Source organism: Fopius arisanus, unplaced genomic scaffold, assembly GCF_000806365.1.
Source record: "Fopius arisanus strain USDA-PBARC FA_bdor unplaced genomic scaffold, ASM80636v1 scaffold00036, whole genome shotgun sequence".
NCBI lineage: Eukaryota > Metazoa > Arthropoda > Insecta > Hymenoptera > Braconidae > Fopius > Fopius arisanus.
Genome location: NW_011887775.1, coordinates 644,149 through 661,556, shown reverse-complemented (window position 1 = coordinate 661,556; position 17,408 = coordinate 644,149). Strand labels below are relative to the sequence as shown.

The following is a 17,408-nucleotide window of genomic DNA, read 5'->3' as shown; positions in this document are numbered from 1 at the left end:
AGTTTTTCGATTTAAATATTCACGCTGGTTTTAAAAATCCAAGGTCTTGGGTTTACTCGATGCTCGATACAATTTACAACGGTTGAGAGATTAAATTTTTATCTCACTTCGGGTATTGCCTATTGATCGTTCGTTCTCCATTCGTTGCGAACAGTGAAATATAATTTATGCCCACGTTCACTCTTTACGATCGAAATTCGTTCCATCGGCCCCTATTTTGCTGTTAACAAAGCCGTGGGTTGTTAAAAAAAAAGATTAAATGAAGCCCTTGATTTTTCCCTTTGTTTCCACGGGATTTTCAATGTCCTCTGGTGATCCACGCGATTTTTTTTTAGTATCCATAGCCTCTGGGGTAACCACAACTTCGAGATGACCAAACGAGATTATTTCCACCGATGAATCCAATGTTTCGTGAACAATCAAGTTAACACACCGTGAAAATGAGAAATTGGCGGTATCATGGGCCTCTGGTGTCCCCGAGGGCTTTTAAAAAAATTAATGGCATCACCGATGCCCTCGTACATTGCCGACGTAATTGTTTATCACCTGGACGTATTGGTAGACAAATTTATCTCACACCAGAGAAGACGCGCAGTTCCTCTCATTCGACATTCTCAAGGATATCCATGAGTCTCACCGTGGAGGCACTCGAATAACGTGTTTTTTTTTTTTTCAATTCCCCTACCCAATTTAAAAGAAAAAATTGTCTTGATCATGAGCCAATCGGGAAATCGTAATTAACTGGCGCCGAACATCACGAGATTTATGGAACCGATCATCAGATAATTTCTGCAGACAATTGCATTGTAATTGTCTGGCATATTGACGTGCAATTGACACTCGGTTGTTTGAAAAATATAAACAAGGCACAATGGTCATTTCAATTGTACTGAGATTAAATGCAGAAGAGGTCTGACGTTTTGTTTGCTTATGCAGGTGCTGGAGGAGTCGGACACGTCATCTGAGATAAGCTGCAGAAAAGACGCCCTGAATCTCGAGAATGGGGATTTCAAGACATCGATTGAAAAAGCGATAACGAAATTACCGAGGATACAGCATCTGGTGAGCAAGAATGAGCTCGAGAAAAATTTGATGAATTACCACATTCATCAGCATGATTAAAATTCCTCACGTGGTTTATTCATTAATTTTTATATCTAACTCTTATCTGATCAGTGTCACGAGGGAGAAAAACCACTGCCTCCATCATCGCTGGAGTCCCGGTGGGAGTTTCCACGTGACAAATTGAGACTCCAGACGGTGCTGGGCCAGGGTAATTTCGGCCAGGTATGGAAAGCCGAGGCTGATGATTTAACTGGTCATCAGGGTACAACCCGACTCGTTGCTGTTAAAACCGTCAAGGAAGGGGCATCAGCCAGAGAGAAGGAGGACTTAGTCAGAGAATTGGAGATAATGCAGCAGCTCGGTAATCATCCCAATGTCGTTACATTACTGGGCTGCTGCACTGAAGAAGGTGAGATTTTCTCATAATTTTCTGTTGCTCATTGTTGAGTGATTGACAATGTAATTGGCAAGTTTCATCATTGAACAGTCAATATTCAAGATAGAATTGACACGATCTACGAAACGTGAGAAATAACGTACGAGATTCAATTCAATAATTACTTCTTAGAAAAACCAATTACATTATTGCAACAATTGTTGCCACTCAGCGCCACTCGATTTTATTTCTATTCAAGAGTCAACCGTGAAATTTATTGCCCGGACGAACTTGCCACTGGTTTCAGGGTGAGACGAGATTTTTTTTTCTTTTAGATGAAAAAAAAATGATGAAAAATAAAAGTAATATTGCGATGAGACAGGGAAAAAGATGCTCCCTGTTGGCTTGGGGAAGACACGAGACGGATCATTACCTCTTTTCTGCTTGCGCATATCCACGAATAAATTTACATACGTACTTGGGTTGTAACGTCTCGTGAGATTCACAAACGCTTCGCTCTATAGCACAATACCGCCATTAAGTCCGCGTGCAAAGTTTCTTCTCGCGTGATCGCACCTTCCTCTCGCCCTTCCTTAGTCCTCGGTACCTGCGGAGGTGATAGACAGAAATTATCATTTGTTTCATTCCTTTTCAATTTTCCACGCGATAATATTCACGGCCGCATGTCACGATCAATTATTTACCCGTATTCAAGTTTTGTTATTAGTTAATTTACATTTTTGCTAATGCGAGGGGCATAACAATGAATATTCACACTGGTGTTACGGCATTCGTGAAAATTTCTTGATGTTTCAGGTATTTGAATTTTCAATTAGGAGAGTTTCAAGGCAATTTTGATTAAAAATTTTCGGAGAATTCACCAGAGGTCTTGAACATTCATGATCATTGAGTTCTTTATCCCGAGGAAAAAAAATTGTAATCGGAATATTTTTTACAAATTTTCCAAAAATTTCGGGAAAATTTTTCAGATTTTTTTTTTTGGAACAAAAAAAATCGGGAAACAAAACAATTTTATTTTTGGGAAATTTTTTGAAAATTTGGAAAGATCATGATGATTACAATTTTTTTTTTCACCCGAGATGTTAAATGGTAATTGATTGTTTCAATTAAAGATCGAATTGTCAAGATTTTTTATTTTATCGAATAAATTTTTCAAACCACCAGTCCACTGTTAAATTATTACTGTAAAGTAAATTTATTAGTTTTAAATTGATTTATGAATTTTCAGATATTATTTTAACAGCGTAATTAATCTGGCCTGTGTTTGCACGCCTGGTGAGCGATAAAAATTGATATTAAATCCGCGGTGATGCGCAATTTAACTCGCGAGGGTTAACAGAACTCGCATAAAAATGATATAGAGGGAATACGCGTTGCCCGTGCCGCCCACTTAGACGAAAAATTAACAGGGGACCGGATCCTACTTTTAAATCTTATTGGACACTGCCAGTGCCGAGGGTGCGCCCTCCACCTCAGGGCAACATTGTGGGGTTGCGTCCAGCAAACGTGTAATTTTTTCTCCACCATATAGTATACAACACAATAGCCCATCTCCGACATCTTGCACAAGAAAGTTCATGGCAATATTTATGGCTCCTAAGCATTCCTCAGTTACATATATACACGGCTTGAAAAAAAAGGGATGATAAATTCTTTACGGCAACTGAAAATATTCACTTCTTCAGGACTTGAAATAAGAAATAATTTTTTTTTTCATGACGAATTTAGACGGTCGACTGAAAAATGCCTCTTGAAATTGTTTTTTTCATAGCTATCCTGAGGAATACATCGGCTTTATCAGGAGCCGCTGGAGAATTGATAGTCTCTTGTGGCTTAAAAATAACTCGCCTCATAAAGCTTTATAACTCATCAACACCATAACTGATAAAAGCGTTCTCGAAACCACCATCGTATTAACAAGTGAAAATAAAAATAATTTCCACTTAGCAGATTGTCCGGTCAAGGTTACCATTACAATTTTTCCGTTGTAAATATTTAGCAAATGGCAGTAGCTACTCGAAAATGGCTTAAGTTTATTGGCAATTGAATGCATCGAGTTCTCAAGGTGAAATTGTCGGTATTACGCGGTAATTCTGGTACATCTCTTTGAGGGCTTAGGATTAAGTCGCCGCTAGCATCATGCATATCAATTTTATCACATTTCACGGAGCTTACCAGTCTTGTATTGAAAAACAAAAAAAAAAAATCATAATCATTCGCGCATGCAGCGTCAGCTGAATGTCAACAGTAAATCCATTATGTTTCTCAATAATATTTGTTCTACTTTATTGCTGGTGTTGCACGTGGTGCAGCGGAATTTTATAATTCAAAATGTAAACCGATAAGGCACAATGCACGTTGAGTTGACGAATTGCATTGGCATCATTGGTTGGACAACGATTACCCGCAGCCCGCATTCGTGCTCTATCACAATCATAAGCTTCTGCACTTCACCGGTTTAACGATTTTTCATATTATCCTGTTAATATTTTCCTGTTTTCCTGGTACCAGCACTAATAGGAAAAACGTGTTTCCAATGAATTCCTCACTATGCGACGTAATGATAAATATTATTTATCGTCTTGAAATACTTGCAGAGCCGCACTACTTGATTCTGGAGTACGTAATGTACGGAAAATTGCTAGCCTACCTGAGGGATCACCGAACAAGACAGGACTTTTACAATTTTAGTGAGGACTCGGCAGCCCTCACATCCAGAGACCTAACAGTCTTCGGATATTGCGTTGCCAGAGGAATGGAATATCTCGCCTCGAAAAAGGTACAATTGATTAAACTAATTTAATCATTAATTTAATTCAGAAATGAAGAACTGTCAGAAGATTGACAAGTTGGAATGAAAAAGAGCACCGGTTCTAACCCGAGATATTCGATCTCAAATATGTGGAGAAGATATGAGTCGAAATAAAAAATCTCGAAGGAGAGACGATAAAGATGTGTAAAAAATACACGTTGGGGGGAATTAAACCCAGTGGCCGACTCCTGTACTTTGATCCTCACTCGAAAATGTGTGTCGACTTGGTGCATCGACATCAAGGTCGACCAAGCAATAATCAACCGAGCGATGACGATAAATACAAATGAGTCTATCAAAAACGCCACTTTATCTCGTTATCATCCTTACGGTTTATTATTGTTTACCCCACCAATTCACCACAAGAGCTCATTAAGACACGTCCTACACGCCCCATTCAGCAAAAAGTCCTAGAGAAAATGGAAAATTTATGCTAATAGTCTTACACGCGCTTCGAACCTGTCCCCTCGACACTAGAATCCACTGAGAAATGAAAAGATAAACCTGAAAAGTGAATCGTTTCACCACTCGATCAGATGTGGACAAAGAGAGGGGAATAACGATTCACTTTAATTGGATGAAACGAACATTCACATTTATGGATATCTGTAATTGGACGATCCAGGAATGTTGTATCCTAGTAGTCGATAGCTCGAGCCATTTATTTTTGAAATTTTCACCATTTTCATCCATCTAGGAATTTTTATTACATCATACGGATAAATTCAATGGAAGATTCAATCCGTGTGGGTAATAATCATTGAATTTACAGTGAAAACTATTAAATATCGTCACCAAGTCATGGACAACGGTATAAATTAACCGACAAGTGAATATAGAATCGTTAAAGACATGGAAAAATAAATAAAAGAAGTATTTAACGGCCCAATAATTTTTGTCAGAGCCATCGACACATCCCATAATCACCTCTTCCTCATCAGTTTTTCCTACACCTTTTTGTTTATTTTTCCATGCTGCCCCCAGTGTACAGTCAATTTACCAGACGACTAGGAAGATGTTCGTTAATCGTGCTGCATCTGCCAGAGGCAGCTGTGGATGCAAATTAGCATACAATGCCGCCCTCGCATCGAAAAAAAAAGGAGAAAACGAAAGAAAAAGAAATAAAGAAAACAGAAAAACGACATAAAAGATAGAATTTCGTCGTCGTGGGTTGCATAAGAGGCATCAAAAATTCACGTGCAATTTTTCCTAGAGTGCAAAGACCCGGTTACTTAATTATTACTAAAACCAAGGAAATACTCCGGTCTGGCCGGTATTTAAGATAATTACGGGGCTCGTCCTTCAAGCGCTATTACAACTCCAACGAATATGGAAGTCTTCTCCACCAGTACTTCCGCTTGACACTTAAAAATAACTTTATGATCGAATAACTCTGAAATGAACTGTTCCAGATTATTCACCGGGATCTGGCAGCTCGGAATGTCCTGGTGGATCACAACAAACTTTGTAAAATCGCTGACTTTGGCATGTCAAGGTTTGCCAATAAGGATGGCGAGTGCATCGAGACAAGACATGGTAGAAATGCCCTGCCAATCAGATGGATGGCACCGGAGTCTCTCATCTATTCCCTATTCACAACCAAGACAGATGTATGGAGTTTTGGTATTCTCATGTGGGAGATCGTAACTCTAGGTAAAAACAATAAATCAGTGGTGGTTAATCCAGGAAGTGTTGCTATCAATGCTGAGCATGTTATTCCATGATAATACTCGTGTTATTTCTCGCCTTACGTTTCGCTCTTAGTTCACATTTGAAAAATGATAAAATAAGTAACGGTGATGGCTTTACTGCAGGTTCCACGCCGTACCCGGACATGGCAGCACGGGAGGTCATGCGGAACGTACAGAATGGCTATAGACTCCAGAGGCCCTCGCATTGCCGCAGTGAGCTCTTCAGGGTGATTGCCAGGTGCTGGCACGCCGATCCTGATCGTAGACCTGAGTTTCAAACACTCAGGAGGGATCTTGCACAGTTGTTGGAGGACAATATGAACGGTCACTATGTCGATCTCGAGAGTTTTGCCTCTGAATGCGCTGATTAACGCGATATTTACTCATCAATCAATTGATAAAATCCACACAACTCAGCTATAAGTCAATTTCATCATTTTTAATTCAATGCATTCCGGGTAATCCCGTGAAATTTATTTATCAGCTAAAGTTGTTGCTGGAGATGGATTTGCTATTGAATTTTTTTCGGAGTAAATCCAGTGTATCGAATTGATTGATCATTGTCCGGAGTTTTGTTCTGTATTTTCATTTGCTTAGTAGATCTTAAGTGGTTTATCAGGTGATATTTGCGCCATTTATCGAGATCCTTCTTTAATGTTCGTAAGTAAATTTCAAGAGGCTGACGACGTACAAAAAGCAGAGGGATGACGAGGGAGGAATTTGCTGCGTGGCGAATTCATTGGGTTCGGCTATTGTACTCTGTTCTTCAATCACTTGTTTATCAATCATCGACATCATTGCCTGAACAGTGTCTTCTCATCCTTCCATTCCTTATCGTTTATCACTAGATTATTGTCGTTGAATCCCCGTGCAGAGACCTTGTATATAGATATTATCAACTGTATCAATGATTGTTGACTCGTTAAATAAAAAAAATAATAGCTGCACGGGGATGTCATCAGGTTTTTCTCCTGAGAATGCATTATTTACGATCTAGTGTAAGTTTTATATATTTTATATACACTACTGTATAAATTTAAGATTAATCTTAATCATTCTAGTCTTTCGACGCGTCCTGGAGTGGTAATCCAAACCCAATAATGCAGTAGAAGGACCAAACACAGTAGTGTGATATTAAAAGTGTTTCAATTACTCTATTACATCCATTGGCTGTTGGATTATCGACGCAACTCCGCGTTCGTCAGTTATACTAAGTAATTTTTCATTAAAACAAAAAAAAAATGCTCGAATCCTCCATGTTCTACCCCCTAAACAGCTGTAAAAACTTCATAATTGATTGACTATCACAGAAATAAATCTCCTCACGAGTGCACATTAAATCGTACTTAAACTCAATTACCCGTAAGAATAGTAAATGTTTTGTCAGTAAATGTTATATTAAATGAAAAAAAAAAAAAATGTCAAACGAAAAGTGCAATGAAGCGTAAAATGTCTGTTTCCTTGCACCTTGCCTGATACTGTCCAATTAATTACCTAAACATGAATGGAGGAAGGGGTTGAATTGAAATAAGAGAAAATCTGCGTAATCTCAGTGGGGAATCAAAAGTCGTCGACCAAGTAAATAATTCACCAAAGAGCACCGTCAAGGTTCACCATCCACTCTAGCAGTTGGAGGGGTCACGTGTGTTGGGATTTGGATTGCAATCTCTCGCCTTCGGACGCCCGCGCTAATTAAATTAATTAAAGTCCCTCCCCTCTCTCATGAATGTCGTTGGATTTTGTTATCCCAGTGTCTTCGCGGTTGAGAGCGGATAGTACAACCGCGTGTGCCAATTAAATCCGGCCAGTTGAACAAATTGCTGGGGGACCGATGGGCACGTGCACCTCAATTTATTTTATTAAAAAACCATGTCAATTGTATCCGGAGATCCCGATTAAAAAAAAATTGTAGTCGGAATATTTTTTTCAAATTTTCCAAATATTTTTGGAAAATTTTTCGGAAAATTTTCCTTTGAAACAAAAAAAAATTGGGGAATAAAACAATTTTATTTTTGATAAATGTTTTGAAAAATTTGGAAAAAATATTCCGATTGCAATTATTGTATCAATTGCAAACTTCAACCGAATGAATTCCAGATCACGATTATCGTAATTAGGAGAATTATCTCGAGAATCGTAATGTCAAGGTGATGCTGCATAATAAGTATGTCAGACTTCTGTTCTTTCTCTACATTAAAAAACTTCTCAGCTTTCACTATGCACACGCTAGACTGTCCTCATCCCCATTAATACGATTGCGGAATTGAAAAAAAAAGGTGTTGTTCATAATACTCTGATTTGATTGTCTAAAATAACTCCTTCACCCAATTCACATCGCTAACCTGCCATTGCGTGTAAATGGGATCGCGTGATGGTGGATGAATTATCCAGTGGATTCGATGGGCGTTAATCAAGTAAAGACGATACCCACTGTGGAAACCCCTCCAGCTCTTTCAAAATCCCCTCGATTACTCTCTCTTTCTCTTTTCTGCAATTATATTTTTTATTTTTACTCGTGCTGGGCCCGCGCTAAGAGGTCTTTAACGGTAACATCGTCTCGATATCAAAAAAACTTTCCCTGCGTTAAAGTTAGATTTTTTTTCATGATTTGTTGGAAAAATTATAATTTTTCAGCTCTCAAAATGCTGATTCCACACATTTCAATCGATGCCGCGCAATCAACGACTCAATTATCTCCAAAGATTTAATTAAATTCCATGATTTATTAAAAGGTTGCAGTAGGGCACACGATTTAAATTGTGAAAGTGAAGGAAATCGAAAAACATCGAAAAATCTAATTTTTCGTGAAAATGGAGAAAGCACTTTGAAAATGAATAAATTAATTCGATAATAACTTTTACTTGCAAAAATCCTCCAAATTTCCTCACGGTATAAATTATTTTATCTCATCGCACGCCATAAATGGCATTTATTCCCAAAATCATTTGAAATTGTAATCTCAAAGTGAGACGTATATCTCGGCGATGTTTTCCAACGAATAAAAGACACAGAAAGGGAGATTTGCAGGTTTGTTAAACACGCGACTGCATTCCCCACCTAGGCAAAGTCCCCTGTCGGGTTCACGCAGAAGCGTGTCCTCGCTTATCTTCGAGAGCTACTCGTAACTCCCTCACTGACTATCCCAAGGGAAAAAAAAAATAAAAAGAAGAAATAAAGAAACCGGGGTATACTTGTAAGCCGGTTGGTTGCCATTCGCTTCACATTGCATTCTCCAGCTTGGTATAACCAAAGTCAACTTGGCATCAGTAAACTCTCTTTGCTGGTTGTAGAGTCGTTTATACGACAGCGTGTCTTCCTCCCTGGTACCCCACCCCCAACCTGGTGAGATCTACCTACCGCAATGTTTCCACGTGTTCGATGTTACCTGAACGACGTTAACGAAACAAAAGGTAAATTTAAACAAGGGATAGAGACCCAATGGAACGATAAAACTGTCTTCAAACTGAACACCCTTCTTTATTGCCCGACGTGAATTTTTCAAGATCAATCGGCTCCACAGGGGCAGATGATACTGAAGAAGAAAAAAAAATAAAGCCCCAGGAATTGAAGACAAATTGCAACAGAGACCGAGTAAAATACAAAGAGCGATTGTACAACTTTCGAAATGTCCGTTTTACGCATTTTCTTCTGCTTCTCATGCCTTGGAGATAGTGAGTTGATTAACCCCAGAGAATTGCAGTATTCGCAACTGCTCTCTAGATTCTCTCAAAATTCCCATTGAGTAATCAGGAATTAAAGATAATCATGGTCCAGATGTCCTGCATGGTGTCCACAAATCTGCATTCTCATGGAAAATCCTCCGAGAATTTTGCGGACTGCGACCGACTTATTTCCCTTCCACTGAAAATCTCGTGCTAAAACACCGACTGAATCGCCGGCTTTCTCGGTCATGACTGAGATAAAGTCCTCACATTATCCAGTCTCTCACTGGTCCACACCTAGGTGCCCTTCGGTATTCTGATACAGCACGTGCACCATCTGGTCTAATTACACCGAAAGTAAGAGATCAAGGTGGATTGGTATCCCCTCTCACTGGGTCTCATCAGTTTCCCTGATTTCATCAGTTTGATGATCATGATCATTCCAGCTATCATTTCCATTCTCCCCCTCCTTTCTCCTTCAATTCTCCCCCTCATCCTGAACAATTTTTGACCTACAAAAACAAACTGAGAGAGATGCACTGGACACCTGTAACCGTTAAATTAACGAGCAACGGAGAGGAGGTGAATGTGAAGTTCCTCTGCATGAGGTACGTGGGGAAGATTGAAGTGAGCATCAGAGTCTTGCTGATGCACGTTGTCTGATATTCCGAGCTCAGTACTCGACTTGTGCGTGCGCTATTCGTCGCTCCTGTTTATTCCACGTGTTAACAACTCCGATACATATTATTTCCAGTGATTATCAGTGATTATTTTTTATCGTGACACTTCATGCAATAAAATGACACGCATGGTATTCACCGCCCTGGTAAGCAATCAATTTGCCTATTTATTTTTTACTGACAATTCTCAACAGCGGAAATACTCAAAAAAAATTGCGATATTCATGGGTTCTCCAAGAAGCGATAATATCCAGTGAAATCTTGACTGTAGAAATTTTGTGGGTCACTCTTGCAGTGGGAAGTTCTAGTCTCAATTTCCTGAATAGTCGGGAGAAAAGGCGCCAATGAAATTTCAATTTTTATGATTTCAAACGTTCGGGCTTTTACTCTCAAACAGCTCGTTTTTTTCTTTTATTCATTTCATTTTCTTTCCTCCAATTTTAATCTCAGTTGAGCCGTTAAGATATTCACCGGTAATAATTCCAGGTTTAAAGATAGCTCTCACTTTCGATAATAAATGTCATTGCTATGAAAGTCGTTTCCCGCGGGTGACTATTAGAGGAATTTCACCTCATTAAACAATCCAATCAAGTCTAACGCGAGTTTATATCGATTTAGGGAATCAATTGATATTCATTTAATTCGGAAAACCTCGCAGGTTATTATAATTTTGATTTTATTCATAGGCTGTCCTGATTTTATTTGGGAAAGCGAGAGCAGATGATAATGGGAATTTTTTCGAAAGTGAGGACCAAATTTCGAGTAAAATTTCAACATCTCTGAGGATCGGCAATGGACACCTGAAGAACCGAACGGAGATGATCCAGGGGACTGTCTCAACGGTGAATAAACAAGAACAATGTCAACCTTGAGGGCATAACTAAATAGTCAATCGATTTCAGGGATTACCGATGACTGAAAAGGAAGCAATTGCTGAGAGAGCCCTTCGAGGAAATACTACCAGAGACCTTGTCCTTCCCACGGACCTGTCGATAGCCAGGATAATAACCGAAGACACACCTGAGGAGGAAGACCTCGGAGAGACTCTACCCGAGGTAAATTCAGAGAAATTAAATCACAGAATTCATACTCCACCTACTTATTCCCATCAATGCAACGTTTTGAACTTAGAAAGTCATAGCGACCTCAGTTGCTTTCCTCTCTGTAATAATAGACACCTGGAGATACTCTCCTGGAGTTCCTCTCCCACGCATCTCTATTTGTGAATTTTTCCCCATAATCGAATTTATTCCCATGCCCATTTAATGCATTTTCACACTCCGCACGCATTGAAATGGAGGAAGAGCCGTTCTAGACTTCAATCAGCGCGTGACTAGAGAAAATATAGTTGAGTCATTTTTGATGTTGCTGATGGATATGGCATTACGTGATTGGACACAGAGAATTTTTAATTATCAATTTTCGTTTACATTTCAGACAATAGAATTGCATTCGACGAGGACTCGGTATTATCTTGAATATTTTTTAAATAAATTGTTTTTGTCTCTTCCCTGTATAGACTTAAACTTTTTGGATTGAATTTAATTGTTTTATTCATCGAGTGAAATGTTTTTTTCATTGGCTGAAATTTGAACGAAAATAATAATCTTCCGAATACGACTCGAGCTTCGAAATTAATCGGACATTTCCCCTAGGTTCCCTGAAAATAAACGAGCTTATCAAGTTTTCCAGATAAATTTTTTAATCTGAAAAACTTAACACGTTTATTTATAATTATATTTTTATTACAAATATCCGATAATTTCGATGCTCTCGTGGTATTGTGAGTGATTAATTATTGGATATCAGGCGCAGGAGTTGAGGTTTCAACGACCGGGGACTCGCAGGAGGCCCCTCTACAGGCCCAATCCACCGAGGAGACCAACCAACCAACCAACCAATCGGAGAAATGTTTTTCCAGGTATAAAAAAATAAAATATCCCACTGTTCATCAATTTGTTAATTGATTGCGATAAATCTTACAGTTGAGGGCCCACTCCGATCGCCGATGAGGCCCAATCGCAGGCCCCAGGAGATCAGAGAGGCTAGACAACCAACGGAAAGTGACTGCACCTTCTTCACGAAGACCGTTTGTCTCGAGACAATTAATTACCCACAGTAAGTGATACAGCACTTGTGAAATCGAAAAATTTATGATGGAAATAAATCGGCAATTGTCTGAATTTATAGCGAAGCCATAGCGAGAAGTCTTCGGGGTAATAAGGACATGGTATCGTCATTGCTGACGGATTTCAGTCCCCAGGATAATAACTATCCAAAGGCCTTGCCTTTAGAGAGCCACGTTGACAATAGATTCGAGAATAAATATGAGAACAACGAGATTAAAAGGTAGGCTAATGGATGAGAACCTTGAAATATTTGAATTATTACAAATGAAGTTCGTGGAAAGTAGAAAGCAAGTTATTGAAGAGGTAAAAATTTCACCTCAACTTGTTTTATTTTTCTCCAAGTCTCAATAAATTTTTTTTTTCTAATTACCCGAGTCTCTCACTGTTGTCTCGACAACAATTATAATTATACATAATCGTCGAGGTACAAGTGATTATTATTTGAAACGTCTTATCGCAAATCAACGTCATCGGTAGTTTCCAGACGGTCAGGCTTTCTAATTATTCAGATCAGAGTGACAAGAAAAATAGTGAATAAAATAATAATCCCGATGAATGACGTGAATCAGAATTGAACCGATGAACAATCGCGCAATCATCGAAAGAACTACTGGCAATTGTTGCGAAATCGATTGGCTAATGACCATTGATTCTCTCTCAAATAAATATTTTTATTTGATCAATCAGAAGATCGGATCACTCATCTTTCGACAACTTTGAGGAGGGTTTCACTTGTCCCTCCCAGGTGATGTACGCACGTCCTCAATTAGCCAGGGCTGTTTCCGGTGTTTGGAAATACATAGTAAACACAGCTGAGCACACGCAAACCCTCCGCCTCGAGAAATGCTCGTGAGTAATAGTTCTCTGATATGAAAGTATCCACTTGATTTTTTCTTCTCCATGTGGAACGAATTGAGTCATGGACAAAATTTCAATTCAAGCTCCAACACTCTGTACCAACTCAACCGTTAAATAGAATTCTGTTGAATTACTATTGTTTTATCACAACTTTCAGATCACCCAAATCGAGCTGCTCATTTATATCGGAGAATTACCGATCATCGTGCATGCAAGTGTACAATTACCACAGATTACTGACTTGGGACAGCAGTTTGGGTCTTCACATGGACATCTTCAAGGTGCCATCGTGCTGCAGCTGTCATGTGCAGGGCTACGCCGAGCTCTATCCACCGATTCAAAAAGATCCCCGACCAACACCTGATGAGAAATTCCCAGGGGCTGATTTTGCCACTGAACAGGGCGAGGATGATGCTTTCAAACGTCCCACTAGCTATCTCACTAAGTTCAAGCCGTCTAACCCTGATAATAATTTCGGTATTAACTCTGATTTTAACACTGACCTTCCACCATACCTCCAGTATCCACCAGGTTTCATTGATAAATTTCTAGTTTCGTCAGGGGGTAATAAACACATCGCTGACGCTGGCAGCTCTCACCGCCCTAGCTTTGCTTTGCCTGGGAGACAAAACAGACCGAAAAAACCTTCCTCACCGGCAAATCCCAGACCCTATGACAAGCTTCCTCAACAGCATGCACCTAACACCAGAGCACCTGGGTACAAAGGCCCAGCAAAAGGGGTGAAGAGGCCCGGAAGACCTGTCAGGCCCTACAGAAGAGAGTCCACTGGAGATGAAGAGACATCTCCAGCTCCAATCAATGAAGGGTAAACGTCTCATGATTCATTCTATTTTTCGAGATCTACGAAAATATCTTTCATCATGAATTCATCAATTCAAATTCAATCAAAAGCCGTCGATGAAAATTAAATGCCAACAGGATTGAACAGCAAAATGACCAGGAAACCGATGCCTCATTGAAGCTGCACAACGGTGGTTTCGACGAGGAGTACCAAGAGCCCAATAGACGAGTTAATTACAACTACCACCCGATCATCGATTTCTTCAAGCCAGAAGCCTCCAGACTACAAGCCCCTGAGGCACTATCCACACAGCCAGCGACTATTGAATCAACTGGAAACTCCTGGAAGCCCATGATCTCGGCATAAATTCAACGAAATTACCCCTAGAGTACCTGAATATCTACATTTATTATTATTATTGATAAATAATCATTCATCGCCAGTGTTAAGTAATCGATAGCGCGACTGCAGTCTGCAAATCATTTAATTTATTCTACGAAGATGGCGTTTCAATTCATTACTCAATTATATTGTTGATTGCATTGTTCCTTATTTAATGTTACGAATACTATTTTATACGAATTAAAAGAACAAATAGAAACTCATCTATCCTGATTTATCAACCGTGTCCAGGTGAATTGCCTTCACTTTGTAGTCAATTTTCCTCTATTCAACATAAACAAATAATTTGTTAATTACGTTTTGAATCGGTGAAAGAGGAAAATCTGGAGACAATCGAATATTTATGATCCATAACCGAGTCGTTGGGATAATTTTCTCTGAGGATATCAAAGTAATCGAGTGATCTCTCTACCTCAGGACATTGATTCTATCCTTCTCCCTCGTTTCCAGCAAGAAAATATAAATTAGACTGCGGTAGTCGCGCGGTGAACAGTCCGTAACAGTTGTCCGATCCAGGATGATTAGAAACCACAAACGTTTTCGCCTTCTAACGGAACAGGCCCCACGGTGAAAAGATCACCAGTAACGCTGTGATAGTCATCCGAGTAACGTGCTTGTTTCAATTAACCATCAGCAAGATAAAAATAAAAACTAAACTCAGCGATTCTTATCGATAAAAATGTTGTGACTATTCCAGTGGAAAATGATTGCACGTAATTTGTTGTTATTTATTATTTTCCATCATGGAGTGGATTTAATCAGTTCAGTAGGAGCCAATGATTTGGATGAAAATGGGAGTGACGAGGTGAATGCACCACCAGACCACGAAATACCGTATTCAGAGCATGAAGATCCACCAGAGCCACCGACGAGACCGAAATACGAGGCACCAGGTCAGTGGGCAAAGCCGAAGAAAAATATTTCTCTTGATTTTGTACCGAGTACGACGTACGCTCAAGTCAGGGGAACTCACACTGTCAAACGTGCACCGAGAGGTCAAGCCTTCCTGGATGCCTCCACTGAAGAGGACAGGCAGAATGCAGGTAGACTGAAGGAAGTTGTGACGAATAAAAAAGTTAATACGATTTATACTGAAGAGGGATATGAAGATGCGGCTTATGATCACGCTGGACACCAGAGGGATGCGGATTTCGATGAGAAGTACGATAAAAAACGGGATAATGAGAAAAAATCGTGGGATGCTGCAGGATCTCGATCGTCCTCGGAGACCGATGATCCAGGTGAGGATGATTCGGGAGAGGCCTCGACGCGTAACGAGATAGTGAAGCCGAAGAAACTGAAGAGCAAAAAATATGACTCGAAGAGTGCGTCGGGGAAGGTGTGGGGTGAGAGAGTGGATCCAGTAGTTCTCGTCAAGAAAGAGGGATTGAAATTGGAGAAGGATGTGGAGCGAGAGGCTGAAGCAGCAGCTCTGCGTGCGGAGACTGAAGTTCCAGAGAATTTGAAGGGTCTGAATGACTCCGAGAGTTCCGAGGAGGAGAATGAGGAGAATGAGGAGAATGAGGAGGATGAGACTCCTGGATCTCAATTAAGAAGATCCTTCTCTGGGAGTGGTGATGATACGTCAAAGAAGCCAGAGGCGCAGGCCCTCAGGCAATACAAGGATGATCCCGATAAAAAAAAATATCCAAAGGATCAAGATACCATGCCGAAGGTGTACCCCACGTACCAAGAGGTAATGGCCACCACGACAATCCATCCGACGACGATAAATCATGGGAAAGTATTCTGGGATTATTATAAGACGCAAAAGCCCCAGGAGCCGTCATCCTCAGAGAGTACTGAGGATACCGAGGGATACCGATCATCTGTAGAAGATCAAACGACGGAAAATCCGTCCGTGGAGTCCGACGAGAACATCTACAGGAGAAAGAGCGGCAGATCAAGTGAATACTCTGAGGAGTCCGAGGAGTTGAGTAGAGAGACCAACAAATTATCTCCCCAAGCATCCCGATATTCTACAGTTACAGCCCCAGGTGCTATCCAAGCGATATTAAAATCCCCTCAGGTAATGCGAGCAATGAGCTCACCGAGATTAAACTCAGAGGAGACGGTAAAAACAACAGCAAGTGGGAGTCGAGAATCGGCAACGACCAAGAGGCCTATTTACACGGTTATAATCAGAGCCCCGGCGAAGCAATGCGACGAGGAGTCTGACGAGTCGAAATTACAGGAGTCAGTCTCCAAGTACGAGCTACTGAAACACTTGACTAACAACGTCAACCCGAGATCAGTGAATGCTGAAGTTATCAGCAATGTCAGCGTGATAAAACCACCGACAATTCCACCTTTTGGTCAGATAACCTACGCCGATTATCTTCGTGCGTATGGACGACCTGCTGGGCCATCTGACAGCAGCTCCTCCGAGGAAAATCACCCGGTGTCTGAGGAAAATCCAGAACCACCACCTCGATATTATGTGCATACCAATCAATATCAGATCCCACAGCAAAATCGAATACATCCATTTTTCTCATGGCTATCGCACCTTAATCCAGTGGGAAAATTGTTACCACCCAACAGGATGCTCCCACCATCACCAATGAGTCGTAGTCGATATGCAGAATACGTGGGGAGGAGAAATGGCGTCCAATTACCCCGAGATTCACGGTTTAACGTCTACCGTACGTTCCAGGTCAATGGAGGTGTTGCAAGAAGATTCAGGAGGCATTCGGTTGGAGATAATGGAAAAGTTTTTGCTGGTGGAGAGAAGGAGGTAACGGAGCTGGTGATGGGTGAGGGTGTGACTGTGAAATCTCGCGGTTTCAGGATAAAAAGGAGCGATAATCTGTTGAATGATGCACCGATTGTCGCGGACGCTCAAGTTGACAGAGAAATCAGGGAGCGATTTCCTGATGAAAGTGACGTCGATGGTGAGGAGGTAGAAAA

At 40.4% G+C, this 17,408-nt stretch overlaps 3 protein-coding genes across 6 annotated transcripts in view; 2 read left to right on the top strand and 1 right to left on the bottom strand.

The window, feature by feature from the left end:
- Positions 1-7,393, top strand: part of LOC105266133 (uncharacterized) — a 72,260-nt gene extending 64,867 nt beyond the window's left edge. Inside the window, exons 3-7 of the mRNA XM_011304061.1 lie at positions 937-1,062; positions 1,177-1,474; positions 4,060-4,241; positions 5,687-5,927; positions 6,089-7,393. Of these exons, the coding sequence (XP_011302363.1) occupies positions 937-1,062; positions 1,177-1,474; positions 4,060-4,241; positions 5,687-5,927; positions 6,089-6,336 (1,095 nt within the window). The 3' untranslated portion in view covers positions 6,337-7,393. The remainder of the gene's footprint in view (positions 1-936; positions 1,063-1,176; positions 1,475-4,059; positions 4,242-5,686; positions 5,928-6,088) is intronic.
- Hr39 (Nuclear hormone receptor FTZ-F1 beta) overlaps positions 1-17,408 on the bottom strand; it is a 151,875-nt gene that overhangs the window by 81,232 nt on the left and 53,235 nt on the right. Inside the window, exons 1-2 of one of the 3 annotated variants that reach the window (XM_011304057.1) lie at positions 4,721-4,849; positions 1,920-2,048 (exon numbers count right to left, since the gene is read on the bottom strand). The exons of 1 other annotated variant lie outside the window; for it this stretch is intronic. The gene's annotated coding sequence lies outside the window, so the exon portion shown is untranslated. Of the gene's footprint in view, positions 1-1,919; positions 2,049-4,720; positions 4,850-17,408 lie in introns of those variants that run through there. One more of the 3 variants, XM_011304055.1, reaches the window with a different exon arrangement.
- LOC105266134 (uncharacterized) lies at positions 10,308-14,678 on the top strand. 2 transcript variants are annotated; one of them, XM_011304063.1, is made up of 10 exons: positions 10,308-10,453; positions 10,994-11,149; positions 11,210-11,362; positions 12,117-12,228; positions 12,293-12,425; positions 12,498-12,656; positions 13,124-13,285; positions 13,452-13,771; positions 13,856-14,120; positions 14,234-14,678. In XM_011304063.1, exons 1-10 carry the CDS (start codon positions 10,427-10,429, stop codon positions 14,460-14,462), a joined length of 1,716 nt encoding a protein of 571 aa, XP_011302365.1. In that variant the 5' UTR covers positions 10,308-10,426; the 3' UTR covers positions 14,463-14,678. The 2 variants fall into 2 exon arrangements, with proteins under 2 accessions (XP_011302365.1, XP_011302364.1); XM_011304062.1 differs by having other exon boundaries at positions 13,847-14,120.